Below are 15,556 nucleotides of genomic sequence, written 5' to 3' on the forward strand. Positions count from 1 at the left end.
TTGCCAGTGGGTTTGGGTGGAGGTATGGACAATTTTAGAAAATGTGTGCATAGGAGGAGGGCACTGGTCTGCGAAGATGCTCGGTGCTCCACAGTGTGCAAGGCAGAGAGTGTATACATTTTTAAATAATAGGGAAATGAACTCAGCTCATGATTGTTTTAGGCAAATACTATATAACAAAAAGCAAGTTAGCCTCTTTGCAAGAAATTAAATTTAATGAGAATCTATACTATTTTCTGAAACTTTTCCCTCCTGTTTGAAATTAAAAACCAAAACTTTTTTAATATGAGTATGATTTAAGTTTTGATTAATTTGAAACAAACTTACATGTAAATTGTACAAATAGCATTCTGTTCATCTTTAGGGATGTGGTAGAAACTCAGAAAGCCATCATTCACTGAAGCACTACAAGAGTTTGAGAACAGAATCTCATTGTGTTACAATTAGTCTGAGCACATGGATTATATGGTAAGTTAGATTTTATTACCACTTGTGTCCACTACAAAAATATCATTTTCTTTGAGCTGTACAAGGTAAGATATTTAAAGATGTTGTACCCCCTTATGCATTTTAGCCTGAACACAACCTGTGGAATACTTTAAGAAAAGTGACATTACCGGGGCGCCTGGGTGGCTCAGTTGGTTAAGCAACTGCCTTCGGCTCAGGTCATGATCCCGGAGTCCCGGGATCGAGTCCCGCATCGGGCTCCCTGCTCGGCGGGGAGCCTGCTTCTCCCTGTCACCCTCCCCCCTCTCATGTACTCTCTCTCTCTCATTCTCACTCTCTCAAATAAATAAATCTTTAAAAAAAAAAAAAGTGACATTACCCATGAATATAAAATTTAAATAAGGAAAAATTTAGTCATCCCTCTACTTTTTTTTTTTAAACATTTTCTAAATAGGATAAAGAAACATTCTTCCTAGTTGATTTTTCATAATGAACTTGCTAATACAGAATTCCAGAGTTCTAGAGAAGGAAGGTACTTCAAGCAGTCAGATGGTTTGGTGATTCCCTGGAGGGGAAAGGGTAAGCCTGGGCATATGCAGTTTGTCAAAACTGCTGGGGTGATTCTACTACTTAATCCTGGCTGGGAACCAAGTCCAGTTCCCTCATTTTACATATAAAGACACTGGTTACAAAGTAAACATCCAGGCACTAAAACAAGTCTTTTGATTCCCTAGTTTCTTAGGAGCATAGCACACCGGCTTCAGTGGCATAAATGGAAACTGTATCAAAAAGCTTTCCATATGTTTTACAACAAAAAAATTTTTTTAATATATATGTATTTTTTTTCAACAATTTTCTAAAATTTTCAAAAGCTTTCACGTTTTCCTTGAATGAATTTTCAGAGGTTTTCAAGTTTTCTTTAAGACAAAAATATTTTAACTTTGTGTTTTCACTTCCGGGATCTAAAATTAATATAACAATATTTTGACTTATAGAAGAGATCATCATCTTATAATTTAAATTTGTGGCACGGGTCAGGTCTTGCTGCATTTGTGTTTTTGTTGTTCCCAAGTAATAATATTGGGGAGAATGAGGAAAGCATAGAGACAGCTTACTATGTAAATGATACATTGGAGCTAAGGGAGAGGGAGTTGATGCCATAGTGTGGCAGCCCAATAAATATTTCTCTGTAGCCTGAATAGAGCAGTGGTCTCAAACAATGGGGCCCGTCACAATCACCAGGAAGGCTTGTTAAAATAGACCGCTGGGCCTCGGCCTAGAGATTCTGATTTAGTAGTTCTTGGGTAGGGCCTAAGAATTTGCATTTCTAACAAGTTCCTAGGTATTGCCAATGCTGTTGGTCTAGGGACCACAGTTTGAGGACCACAGTAATAGAGGAAGGTGGAGGGAGAGTTGAGTGGCACCTGGTAGAATAGACCCGTTTCAAGTGAGTCTGTGTCAGAACTTCTGTTGTAGCTTTTAGGACCATAATTATGGTGTGAATCATGATGTAATTTCAGCAAAGAAAAAAAAACACAAAAACCAAAAAAAGTTACCTAGCATAATAGTGTTGTTAGTTTTAACTTTATTGATTTTATAATTTTATGTTTATGCTTAATTGTATAATTGTGCTTTCATAGATATATAGAGCTATAAGGATGATCAATTTATTGATTATTTTGTCTGTAGAATGTTAAATTTATATTATAATGAAAATAATTTAAGTCATATTTGGGGGTCTGTAAAATTTTTTCCTTTCTAAGGAAGAAATTTCAAGCTGGTCACATGCATTTACAGAAACTTAAAAGGTTGGGACTATTTTCTTTTTCACATCTAATTCCTAAACCTTAAAAAGTTTAACAATTTCTGGGGCACCTGAGTGGCTCAGTTACTTAAGCATCTGCCTTCAGCTCAGGTCATGACCTCAGGGTCCTGGGTCCTGGGTTCAGGGATTGAGTCCTGCATCAGGCTCCCCGCTGCCTGAGGACTCTGCTTTTCTCTCTCCCTCTGCCCCCCTCCCCACACTTGAGTGTGCACTCATTCTTTCTCCCTCAAAAAAATAAAATCTTTAAAAAACGAGTTTAACAACTTCAGTAGAAAACTTTACTAATTTGGGTTAAAGAAAGGCCAACTTGAACTGGAAAAAAAACTTGGAAACCCTAAAAAAGAAAGGAATATGGTAGATTTGATAAAATTATGGCTAACAAAGTGTTGCTTGATAGTGGATTTAATGCTGCTTCAACAGATAATATTTATTAGCTCCGTGGTTTCTTATCTCTGACTTTCTTCAGAATCACAGAGGTGGAATTTGAAAAATCCATAGGTACCATTCATTGGTCCTCTGTTAGATCAGGGCTTTTGTATTGTTAAGTTCCACACTGATCCTTATGCTTGACCAGAGGCACTGATTTAGCACTTACAGTTAACATATAGATGAGTGCTTTTGTTTATCTTTTTACTTTTTCAGGTGAGTGCTTTTAAAGTACTCAAAAGTTTGTTGAAAGATGTGGTATTTACCCTGTATTTTTAATACCTTACTGATTTGTGAGCCCTCCTATGTCCCAGTTTCTCATCTGTAAAAAGGAAGTATTATACTTCTAGAGAGCTATTTATTTTTAAAAATTATAATACTGTTTTGGTTGTTGTGAGGAATTAAACTAGAAAATGCATGTAAAGTATTTATAATGGTGCCTGCCACAAGTAGATGCTCAATTAAATTTTTTTTGGTTATTTTTTTAAGTGTATGTATTTATTTATTTATTCATTTGAGACAGAGAGATACAGAGAGAGCATGAGCAGGGGGAGGTTCAGAGGGAGAGGGAGAAGCAGACTCTCGGCTGAGCAAGGAGCCAGATGTGGGACTCGATCCCAGGACCCTGGGATCATGACCTGAGCCGAAGGCAGAGGCTTAACCATCTGAGCTACCCAGACGCCCCTTTTTTGGTTATTTCTAATGGAAACAAGTAGAATTAATTTATGTTGAGCTGTCCTCTCTTCTCCAAATTCACTGCCATTGTGTGGTTTTTATTCACATTTTCTTTTTGTACTCTTAAAGTTACAATACATTTTATAGCAAGTAAAAATTTTTTTTTTAAAGATTTTATTTATTTATTTGAGAGAGAGAATGAGATAGAGAGAGAGCATGAGAGGGGAGAGGGTCAGAGGGAGAAGCAGACTCCCTGCTGAGCAGGGAGCCCGATGTGGGACTCAATCCCGGGACTCCAGGATCATGACCTGAGCCAAAGGCAGTCGCTTAACCAACTGAGCCACCCAGGCGCCCTATAGCAAGTAAAAATTAAATTGCAGCATCAGTAAAAATTTCTTGACATTTCAATATTTTGCAAATGAGCAATTTTTATTATTTTTGGCAATAGTTACATCAGTAAATTTTGAGGGTTTATAATGGTGTAAACCTGGTAATTCTACATTGTTTGAATTCCATCATGGTCTATTAGAAAAGATGTTTTGGGAATGTTTTCTGTGACTTGTTTCCTTCACAGATTTATCTATGTATCTATGTATTTCTGTATGCAAGTGATAGAGTAATATTTGTATTTTGAGTATGAGTAAATATTTGACTGAATTTTCAGTGCCATTTAGAAAAAGAACCCAAACACAGTTTATAGCCATTAATCTTAGGACCCCTATTGATTATAAGAAGATTGTGAATATGTAAGGTGGTATTGGTATAACACATTATACTTTTCAATATGTTCAAATATATGTTTTTATTTGACCATTGGATCTTATGAAGTTAAAGGAAGCAGGTAATGATAATACATAGAAGAAATCTTTATTAATACTATATGCACTAATGAGTAAACTTAGTGGAAGCTAATTTTCTAAAACGTAATGTGCTTTGAAAATCTCTTTGGGAGCTCTCTCTCTTCCCAACTAAGTCCCAAATAAAACAAAACACTTACCCAGTCTTCCCCATCTCTATAAGTGGCACCTCCATCACTTAAGTATTCAGGCCAGAAACCTAACACTTTCTTTCCTTTCTTATCTTAATTTTTAATCCTTTAACAAAAGTGGATAAAATGGTATAATGAAATCCTCCGTACCCATCACCCAACTTTAAACATTCCCAACTTGCAGCAAGTCTTTCCTCTAGACCAGAATTTCTCAGTCTCAGTACTGTTGTCATTTGAGTTGATAATTCTTTGTTGCAAAATTGCTCCTGTTTGAGAATCACTGACTTACCCTCATCCACTTCCCTCTTTCCATGGCAGTTATTTTTATACTTCTCTGTTTCTACCTGAATTTTCTGTAAAATAAATCTGTTCATTTTTCTCCAGATCTCCTGCTTCTACCCTGACCTTCTATTCCTGATTCCCTCTATCTGACATTAGTCCGAGTAATGTTTTTAAATATAGATTGGATCACATCACTCCCCTCCTTAAAAAACTCCTCATGGCTTTCCATTACACTTAGGGTAAAGTACCAGGACTTTAATTTGAATGATAAGGCTCTGTATGAACTGTCTCCTGCTTATTTCTCTAGACTTATCTAATGCCTCACTCTACATGTATACTTTTTGCCCCACCCCACCCCACCCCAATTTAAAGACAAGACTGGATAAATATCAACTTTATTACTTTATTACCTGGTGTGCAATATTATTGAAGGTGTTTTCATAATATCTGTTTACATATTTGTATTTTTCAGGTGTTATGAATGTGATGAAAAATTATCAACACAGTGTAATAAGAGGGTTTTGGCCCAAACAGTTGATTTTCTCCAGAAGCATGTTTCTAAAACACAAACAAGTAAGTTAAGCAGTTGCCAAAGAAATTTGTATTAACGTATGATATTTTATATTTCATATAGAGAGCTTGTAAATTCATAAATAATACCTTAGATTTTACTGAGACCTTTCTGCACAAGTGCCATGCATTCTTAGGTAGTAATCTTGTGATGTTATCTTGCGTTGTATTTACATAACTAATATGAGAAGCTAGAGAGGATAGTGACTAGATCATGGGCTTCTGAGTCAAACAGTGCTGAGTTTGAATTCAGGCCCCACTCAAATTACTTATTGTCTGTGTGTCTTTTACTTCTTAGTTTACTTACTTTAAAAAGTAAGATGATCATTCCAATGTGTGGGGTTATTGTGAGGCTTAGAGATAATGTGTTCTAAAAATTTAGAAATAATGTATGTAAAAATGCTTGCATGGTGCCTGACACGTATTTATGAAGTGGCATCTATTCTTTGTTACGTAATCATAGTGCAGTTCTGACACTAACCACCCAGAGTTAGGCTAACCTTACAGATTAAGGGCGTGCTTAGTCTTACACAAGATTGCCCTCACTTCAGACATCATCCTCAGGGTCCCACATTTTCAGCCCATCCACATTTCTGACAAACTGGCTATAAATTTAGGAGTTCCCACTACCCTTCTTAGGTTCAGTAATTTGCTAGAATGACTCAGAGAACTCAGGAAAGTCCTATAGTTAAAATTATAGTTTTACTATAACAGAAAAAAGATACAAATCAGGACCAGCCAAAAGAATAGACACATTGGGCAAGGACTAGAAAAGTCCCAAACATGAAACTCCTGTATCTTCTTCTTGTGGGGTCAGGATACATCACCTTCCTGGCACGTTGATGTTTATCATACACACAGAGTATTGTTAACCAGGAAAGCTATCTGGAGCTGTGGTGTCCAGAGTTTTTAATTGGCATTTTATTGAATAGGCACCAGTGCTTGACTCATTGGCCACGTGATTGAACTCAGTCTCCGGTACCTCAGCCCTCTAATCACACACTGGTCTTTCTGGCGTGGCTAGCTGCCATCCTGAGTAATCTTATTAGCATAAACTGTCTAGGGGCCCATCAAGAATAAGAAAGACACTCCTGACCCTCTGGAAATCCCAGGATTTAGGGGTTACTTCTCAGGAACCTGGTACAACAGGCGGCCAAATCCTTTATGATTCAATAGTAATGTATTATATATTATTTACTTCATTAACTATGTATGTTGTTGTCTAACATACAAACAATATATATAATACATGTTGATCTAAATGAAGAGTATATAGGGAAGCAGAAATATTAAGTGCCTACCACATGCTGGGTTTTATACTTTATTCAATATTAGTGATAAAACAAAAGAACAGTTTTATATTGCCCTCTTGGGCTATACAGTAGAGTTGGAGAGACAGACAAAAAAAAATTTATATGTAAACTTCTGATAAGTGCAAAGGAAAAGAAGAGATTGCAGGTATAGGTAATAATCTAGTGGTCACAGTGATCAAAAAAGGCCAGTATAGCTGGAGTGTGGTTTGCTGGGAGAGAGAATGAAATGAGGAAGTGAGTGGGGGAAAAAAAAATGAGTTTGGGAGTTCATGAAGGATACTGTAAGGAATTCCATGGTAAAGAATTTTTATTTTGTTGGAAGTGTAATGGAAGCTATTAAAGTGTTTTAAGCAGGGGAGTAACGTCATTTCATCTTTTTAAAATAACATTCTAATTGCTGTATGGACGGTTGGAGTTAAGAGTTGAGGTGAGGAGATCATTAAGAAGGTCAGAGGACGTTGTTGTGGTAGGGCAGGTGAGAGACTAGTAGACGCACTGGTGGAAAGTAGGTGGATTAGATGTAGTGAGTGAGGGAGAGTGGGAAGAATCCATACTCACCTTGGGGTTTGGTACTAGGTGAAAGGGTGAATGGACATGATAATTTTGAAATGCCTTTGGTGCAGAATTGAACTGCAGGTGGCATTCAGAAACTGAAAAATTACATTAAAATATACTAGTCATCAGCTATATTTTCTATAACCCAATATACAAGTGTTTCTGTTAGCTATTGCTCGAGACAATGATAGTGAACAAATTGGCAAAGGTACTGGAGGAGGTTAACACAGATTCCAGACAGAAGAAATGATTAATTTTTTTCACTCATTTATTTATTCAACAAACGTATTGAAATCTTACTGTCCCAAGCATACTAGTCATAGCTCCAGTTCTGCTCAAATAACCAGAAAAATACGGTGATGATAGACATTGAACACTTCAGGAACAGCTGTTGGTCTTAATGTTGCCTCCTGAAAACTGCACTTTTTTTTAAAGATTTATTTATTTATTAGTTTGTTTATTTGAGAGAGAGAGAAAGAGAGAGTGAGAAACAGCGTGAGAGGGGAGAGGGGAGAGGGTCCGAGGGAGAAGCAGGCTCCCCGCTGAGCAGATAGCCCGATTCGGGGCTCGATCCCAGGACCCTGGGATCATGACCTGAGCTGAAGGCAGTCGCTTAACCAACTGAGTCCTAGGCGCCCCTGAAAACTGCACATTTAATGTGCTTTTTTGGCCACGATAACATATGTAGGGGTATGATGCCAGGGGTGGCCAAAGTACAATTATAGGAAATATTTTATCTGGATTTTTTTTTTCCATCTTAGAGGTTCCTTGAGGTTAAGGATAAAGCCAGTCTGGTTTCATTCCATTTTTACAGATTTCTTCAACTTACTATCATAAAGGATATAAGGTAGGGAGCATGGAATGATATGGTAGAAAGACCATGGACTTTGTCACGGTGTGGGGTCGGGCATTCAAATTTGACTCTTTCAATCACTGGCTATTTGACCTGGGGCAGGTTACAGTTCATCTGACCCTCATTTTCCTCAGCAGTTCCTCCTTCTTTTCTGTGGTATTTCAGGGAGTAGAGATTGGTAAGACAGTTCCTATCCTAAAGAATAATGATAAGCAGAATAGAGTTGTATTCTGAGTGATGTTCAAAGTCCTTTAGATACTCAAAAAGGGGGGGCGCCTGGGTGGCTCAGTCGTTAAGCTTCTGCCTTCGGCTCAGGTCATGGTCCCGGGGTCCTGGGATCTAGCCCCACATCGGGCTCCCTGCTCAGCGGGAGGCCTGCTTCTCCCTCCCCCCTCCCTCTGCTTGTGTTCCCGCTCTCACTGTGTCTCTTTCTGTCAAATAAATAAATAAAATTTTCAAAAAAAAAAATAGATACTCAAAAAGGTTATAATGGTCGATTGAAAAGAACCTGAGAAAGAATCGTGAATGAGTTGGCTTTCAAGCTGACCCTTAAAGGGAGGATTTTGGATAGGTAGAGATGGGAAAAGCAATGATTTCAGGTCGTGGGAAGCACCGGTGTAAGCCTTAGGTGTGTTTCTGGAACCATGGGTAGCACCTGGGTAAGTGGGAAACAGCTTCTTGAGGGAGTCTGAGTGTGTGTCGCGCCATCAGAGGCGGGGAGAGACATAGCTCTGGGTTCAAGGGTTGCAGAAGTTCCAGGCCCAAATGTCGTTATCCTTGTGTTCCAAGCTACAGCATCTCTCAGGCAAGTTTGACTTAAAATAAGATCCATTGGCATTCTAGAAGTAAGTTTTTTTGGGATGGTAATCTGCAGTATTCTTCCTTGCATGAGGCTTTATTTTTATAAAATACGTTAAAAATCAGGTATGAAAGTAGCTATTGAGGTTTGTAGGAATGCTGGATTATGATTATGCAGCTATCAAATGATAATTGTGAAGGCTGTAGAAATATAAAAATGTCTGAATATGGCAATTCAAAAAGAATATGGAACTATATTGTGTTTTAGGTGGGAGGATAAGAATGGTTTTAAAGGATTCTTTTTATATTTTGCTCTAAGAAAACTGCTGAGAAAAGCCTGTACCTGTACCTTACACATGTTGTTAAGTTATGCAGAGCCTGAGCGCTTTCATGTCCAATACATCTAATTTAGCTACTCTGCACACAGAATCTTGGCCAGTGCCCCATCCATTTGTAAATACCACCAGCTCAGTGAATCTCAGCTTTTGGTCTCAGTAGCCCTTTAGATTCTTAAAAAAATTAGTGAGGATGTGTAAAGAATTTTGCTTAGGTAGGTTATATCTATCAATATTTATCATGTTAGAAATTAAAATAAAGGGCACCTGGGTGGCTCAGTTGCTTGGGCGACTGCCCTCGGCTCAGGTCATGATCCCGGAGTTCCGGGATCGAGTCCCGCATTGGGCTCCCTGCTCGGCAGGGAGTCTGCTTCTCCCTCTGACCCTCCCCCCGCTCGTGTGCTCTCTCTCTCTCTCTCTCTCTCTCATTCTCACTCTCTCAAATAAATAAAATCTTTAAAAAAATTAAAATAAAAAATTACAATATTAAATCACTGAAAAATAGCAATAATTTCCATGACATGTTAACACACATAATGTTTTTAGGAAAGATAACAATTTTGTAAAACAACACAAACTTAATAAGTGGCATTGTTTTACATTTTTATAAATCTCTTTAGTGTCTAACTTAATAAAAACAATAATTGTATTCTATCTACTTCTGTATTCATCTGTGATATGGTATATAGTCTCTGGAAAATGCATTATATAACTGAGAATGAAAGTAAAAAAAAAAGCAAATAATATCCTAGGCTTACTATGAAAATACGTTTGACCCTAAGGACCTGGGAAAAGGAGGAGGGTGTCTTCAGATCCACTTTTAGAACTGCTGAACTAGCACATTTCTGTATTTTCTGTCTTCAACCTTATTTGCCCTAAGCACATCCTATTTCAAGGACACTTTCCCAGTCTTTTACCTTATCTTTTCTACTTGTGTGCAGCATACCTTAGACTCTAAGAACACATGGTTTTGTGGTGTTTGGTTTTCCTGAATATATGTGTCTTTTTAAAAATATTTTTTAAATTTAAATTCAATTAATTAACATATAATGTATTATTGGTTTCAGAGGTAGAAGTCAGTGATTCATCAGTCTTAGATAACACCCAGTACTCCTTACATCAGGTGCCCTCCTTAATGTTCATCACCCAGTATATGTCTTTTTATGAAACTGCACGTTCCTTGAGGATTATACCCTGGCTCATAGTCTCTTTGATTCTCAATGTGGCTAAGCAGTAAATACTTGCTGAATTGAACTGAGCTAGCATGTGATGAGGAAAAGCGTTGCATTTTCACCAAAAAAGCCTTGAATGTTAATCTGAAAATTATTTATTCATTCAGCTTTTAACGTACTTGAGCTTCTACCTTGTGCCAGATGCTGTGTTAGATATTGGAGATACAGTAGTGAATGAAACAGATCTATTTCTATTTCTGCCATTATCGATCTTCTGGTCAAGCGAGGGATAATTGACAAATCACAATTAATTGCTTAATAATTGCTTAGGTAGTGCTGTGATGGTGCAAGTGCAGGGGACTATGAGGATACTTGAGTAGTATCGAATGTAGACTGGCTATTTTTATTTAGAGCCAGAGCTTGCTTTTTTTTTTTTTTTTTTTTTGAGAGAGCGTATTCGCGGGTGCATGAGCAGGGGGAAGGGCAGAGGGAGAGGGAGAAGAAGACTCCCCATTGAGCGGGGGCTTGATCCCAGGACCTGAGCTGAAGTCAGACACTTAACAGACTGAGCCACACAGGTGCCCCTAGAGCAAGAGCCTTCTAAGCCAAGAGCTGAAGGATATGTAGAAATTAGGTAGGCAAAGAGGAAAGGGGAGTATGTTCAGGTGGAGGAAATAGCTCATTGATGAAGGAGCTTGATCAGGGAATTTTATAGAGCTGTAGGTTAAGTTTTGTGATGTTGGGGGGTGGTGAGAGGGTGAGACTAGAGGTAAGTAGGAATAGATATTGAAGGGCCTTGTAAGTTTAGAGTTTATCCTGTAGGCAGTTAGGAACCACTAATGGATTTTAAGTGGAGAAGTAGACAATCAGTTTTGTATTTTAGGAAGATCACTTAACTGTAACATGGCGATAGATAGAAATGCCTTTGTATATATACCTACTCATTCATGTGGCAGTATCAATTTATTATATGACTGAAGATTTTTTAAGGCTAATGGTTAACTAAGAGTTAGTGGAATTTGGAGAATAGTCAGGTAAGGTAATATTTGGTTCTAATGTACAGGAGTTGCAGGGCAGGCAAGTTTTTTTCTTTTTACTCTTTAAAGACTAAACTTTTCAGCTGTAGAAATGGGCAAATTACATTAATGCTACATGACTGACTTAAGTAATTGCATTAGGCAGTTGAGGAAACCCCAGTGCAGGTTCCCAGAAGAATGCTTACAGCTGTGTAGATTTCACATCTGATGCTAGGATTTGCTTACAAAAAAACAAAAAAAACAAAACAAAAAAAACACAAAAAATCCACACCTTCCCCTCAAACACATACCAGAAAACTAAAAACAAGTAAAATCCCCGTATAATAAGGTCACATATAACACAAGATTTAAAAAAAGTAAGAAAACTTTATTGTGAAAACCGAGAAATATTTATTATTAGAAAGTGGGCCACTGTTTTCTGAACGCTTATGAGATATGTCATAGTCTTGTAAATGTCATGTAAATATTCTACAAATACTTACTGAATATAGGTATTCCTGGTGAAATAATCATTGAATATTGGTTTACTTTTTGTGAACTAGATGGATGATTGACAGTCCTACATTGTTTTCTGAATAATTTTGGCCCATAATTTTTAATACTGGTGGAATGCCACTTTCAAAGAGCTTAAAGAGGGCATAAAATATATTCTGTTAAATTCATTAGGCTTATGCTTTTGGTGTAAAAAGACACTAGGTATGTTGGTTCTTTGGTTTTATTAGGAATAAGTTTGCTGTATCTTTTTTTTGAAATAAGAAAGTAAATGGCGGGGCACCTGGGTGGCTCCGTCGTTAAGCATCCGCCTTCGGCTCAGGTCATGCTCCCAGGGTCCTGGGATCAAGCCCCGCATCGGGCTCCCTGCTCTGTGGGAAACCTGCTTCTCCCTCTCTCACTCCCCCTGCTTGTGTTCCCTCTGTTGCTATGTCTCTCTCTGTCAAATAAATAAATAAAATCATAAAAAAAAAAGTAAATGGCATGTTTGGGATCTGAAATAATGTATCTGAGGACAAATAATATTGTGCCCTCTTATAGCAACAATTTGAATATAAAGTAATACTTTATAACTTTTTAAAAAAGGAATACATTTTGTTTTGCTATAAAGTGACAGTCACACACCTAATAAATTTATTTGCATTTTCAAAAATAAGCACTAAAAATAGTTACTTCCATGTGTAAAAGGGGTTAGAGACAAAAAGATGTTGGGCATTTAAAAAACAATTTATTGTTACCCATAGGGATATAAATCCAGAGTTCTCCATTGAAACTACAGAACACAGGAAATTATCTGAGTGACTATTTTCTCAGTTCTCTCAAAAATGGCACTAACTAGTACCTTTGCAAATATATAGGGAGAAGTTAAGTGCATACAGTGAGTGCCTAGGGCATTAGGTCTTTAATTCTTTTCAGGAACCCTTTGAGAAGAGCTGCTATAAACTTTAATAAAGGTATAAATTCACACCGAAGACATCCAGCAATTGATTACATCCAGCTTTTGCTAAAGAGTAGTGTGGCCTTTTCTTTCATATCACCACTAACATTTCATTAGTGTCTTAAGTTATCACACTTACTAACCTTATAATCCATTGTTATCCAGACAGATAGTAGATCAAAATGGTTAAGTTTGTGGAGTATGAAGCCAGACGGCCTCGGTTTGAATCTCCTGTCACTAAAAACTGTGTGCCTTAATTTCATCGTCATCTCTACAGTGGGGACAATTATCAGAGAAAATAATTCTTTCAAACTCTTTCTTTAAATAAGCAAACTGCAAAATAAGTTTACTTTCCCTGTGCCCATGGGAAACTCAAGAATCACCAGTGTTCCCCTTTTGGTTTAACCAAGGTAATTTACAAATATTTATAACTTTAAGAAAAGGTAGACATTTAATATTGCTTGGCAACAAATTTACTAGTCACTGCTTTCTCCCATGAAAGCTGCATCTCTTTGGACTTGCTCTTTATTTCTGTAGGTTATTATTTTTTTTTTGAATTTTTGGACAGTTTAGAAACACACCTTAAATTTTTATTACTGTTAAGCTGCCTTCCAGAAAGATTATACACAGGGTATAATTGACAAGAATACCTATTTTTCCATATTTAGCTTTGTTTATAGTTTTTAGGGGTTTTATTTTTTGGCAATAATGAGGTTTTTAATGTCATCATTACCAGATCCATCAATCTTTTCTGTAAAGATTTTTTAGTCTTTTGGGCCATGCTTTGAAAACTTTTGTACTCTGCTATTATAAAGATAGTCACCTACAATTTCTTTCTTTCCTTTCTTTTTTTTTTTTAAGATTTTATTTATTTGACAGAGAGAAACACAGCGAGAGAAGGAACACAAGCAGGGGGAATGGGAGAGGGAGAAGCAGGCTTCCCACTGAGCGGGGGGCCTGACGCGGGGCTCGATCCCAGAACCCTGGGATCATGACCTGAGCCAAAGGCAGACGCCTAATGACTGAGCCACCCAGGCGCCCCTCACCTACAATTTCTTGTATATACTTTTTAATATATGTCTGATATGATATTTTAAATTTTGGTTTAAAAAGAAGATCATAGGATCTTTGTATTGCAATCATTTTTATGGTAGGAAAATTTGAGCTACTTAAGATTACTTTTTAGATAGTCTTGGTCTTAGCCAAGTTGTTGGAAAAAAATTTTTTTTTTCTTTTCTGGTGCCGTGATCACCCAGTTTTCTGTCTTGCAAGACCTGAGGTATGTATAGAACTTATCAGGTCTATTTAGTTAACCAGCAACTCTTTGAGTACTCAGATTCTAGGCTTAAAGGGAAACGACAGAGATCTAAAAGAGCTTTAAAAATTTTATCTGGAATGCCTGAAGTTTTCTCTCAATGTTCTTTGATTTCTGGGTCTGTGTTTATTTTATTACAAAAGTACAATATCTGATGACGGTGTTGGTAATATAAAGAGATAAGGAAGGTGAGATAGGGTAAATCCCTTTTGATATAATAACCTTGTAGCCCTGAAAATCTTTGATGAATCTTTCTAATTATGGGCATTTCATGGGATCAGGTAAAAGTTGAAAACAAAATAAATAATTGGTAATCCAATTTTATATAGTTTGTCTTTTTTGTTATTGCTGTAGCAGGCTTATCCTTCTAATTATACCATCCTTCAAAACATCTTGAAGTTCAGTCCTTAGTGCATTTGGTTCTGTGTTTATAAAGGAAGAGTTCATAAAATGAATATGATCTAAAATCACTGCCAGATTGAGAAGCGTTATCTCTATAAGCAAAATGATCAGTAATCATTCCTCATTAATAATACATTACTCTTTATTAAGACACACACACCTGTTAGTATGTCAGATTATTGAGAAACTGATTCAGATACCCTTGTTTTATTTTTTATTTTTTTAAGATCTATTTATTTGAGAGGGGGAGGGGCAGAGTCAGATGCTTAACGACTGAGCCACCCAGAAGCCCCAGATACTCTTGTTTTAAACTAGAATCTTAAATTCTCAGCTGATAGTTTCTTAGTGAGCAAATGTACATGTATACTTAGTTTCTAAAAGTTTTGCTAAGATGTTATTATGAATGTGAGGTTTAATATCTCTATGCTGTTCACTGTATATCAATCTTTATACTCATAAATCATAAGCAATTAAATATAAACATTTACAGACAGTATTTCATATAGTACCTGATAAAATGGAAATTTAATAAATCAATTGAATTTGAATTGTTACATTTTACAAATATTCTACTTAGTAAAACAAAAAACTTGCACTTCTCAAAACACACTTAGGGGTGCTTGGGTGGCTCAGTCATTTAAGTGTCCGACTCTTGATTTCTGCTCAGGTCATGATCTCAAGGTCGTGGGATCGAGCCCTGTGTCCTGCTCTGCGCTCAGCTGGGAGTCTGATTGAGATTCTCCCTCTCCCTCTGCCCACCCCGCTGCTCAGTACTCACACTCTTTCTCTCAAATAAATCTTTAAAAAAATTAAGCACATTTAAATAGTTCTTAGAAAATGTCATTTTATTTTCTAGTTAGATTATCTGATCTATTTAATATTTAAGTCTAATAGCATAATTAATTGTGACTATGTTCTCACAGACTTACATGTAAAAGTCAATAAACAGACCCTTGCCACTTGTGTGAAGTGGCTATTTAACCATGAAATAAACTATTTTTATTGCCATTGCCCTGTGGATATGTTCTTTCTGGCAGTGCTGTCCATAATTGGTGGCTCTGCATGGAGAGCCAGGTGGTGCTGAAAAGCATCGCACAGTGAAGCGTGGATATATCTAGGTTCAACATTTGTCAT

At 37.0% G+C, this 15,556-nt stretch overlaps 1 protein-coding gene across 1 annotated transcript in view; it reads left to right on the forward strand.

The window, feature by feature from the left end:
- USP45 (ubiquitin specific peptidase 45) overlaps positions 1 to 15,556 on the forward strand; it is a 71,663-nt gene that overhangs the window by 10,035 nt on the left and 46,072 nt on the right. Inside the window, exons 4-5 of the mRNA XM_028104246.2 lie at positions 365 to 468; positions 5,116 to 5,216. Of these exons, the coding sequence (XP_027960047.1) occupies positions 365 to 468; positions 5,116 to 5,216 (205 nt within the window). The remainder of the gene's footprint in view (positions 1 to 364; positions 469 to 5,115; positions 5,217 to 15,556) is intronic.

The sequence above is a fragment of the Eumetopias jubatus genome, unplaced genomic scaffold (assembly GCF_037043125.1).
Source record: "Eumetopias jubatus isolate StellerSeaLion01/CBP00866 unplaced genomic scaffold, mEumJub1_p1.0 scaffold_6, whole genome shotgun sequence".
Taxonomy (NCBI): domain Eukaryota; kingdom Metazoa; phylum Chordata; class Mammalia; order Carnivora; family Otariidae; genus Eumetopias; species Eumetopias jubatus.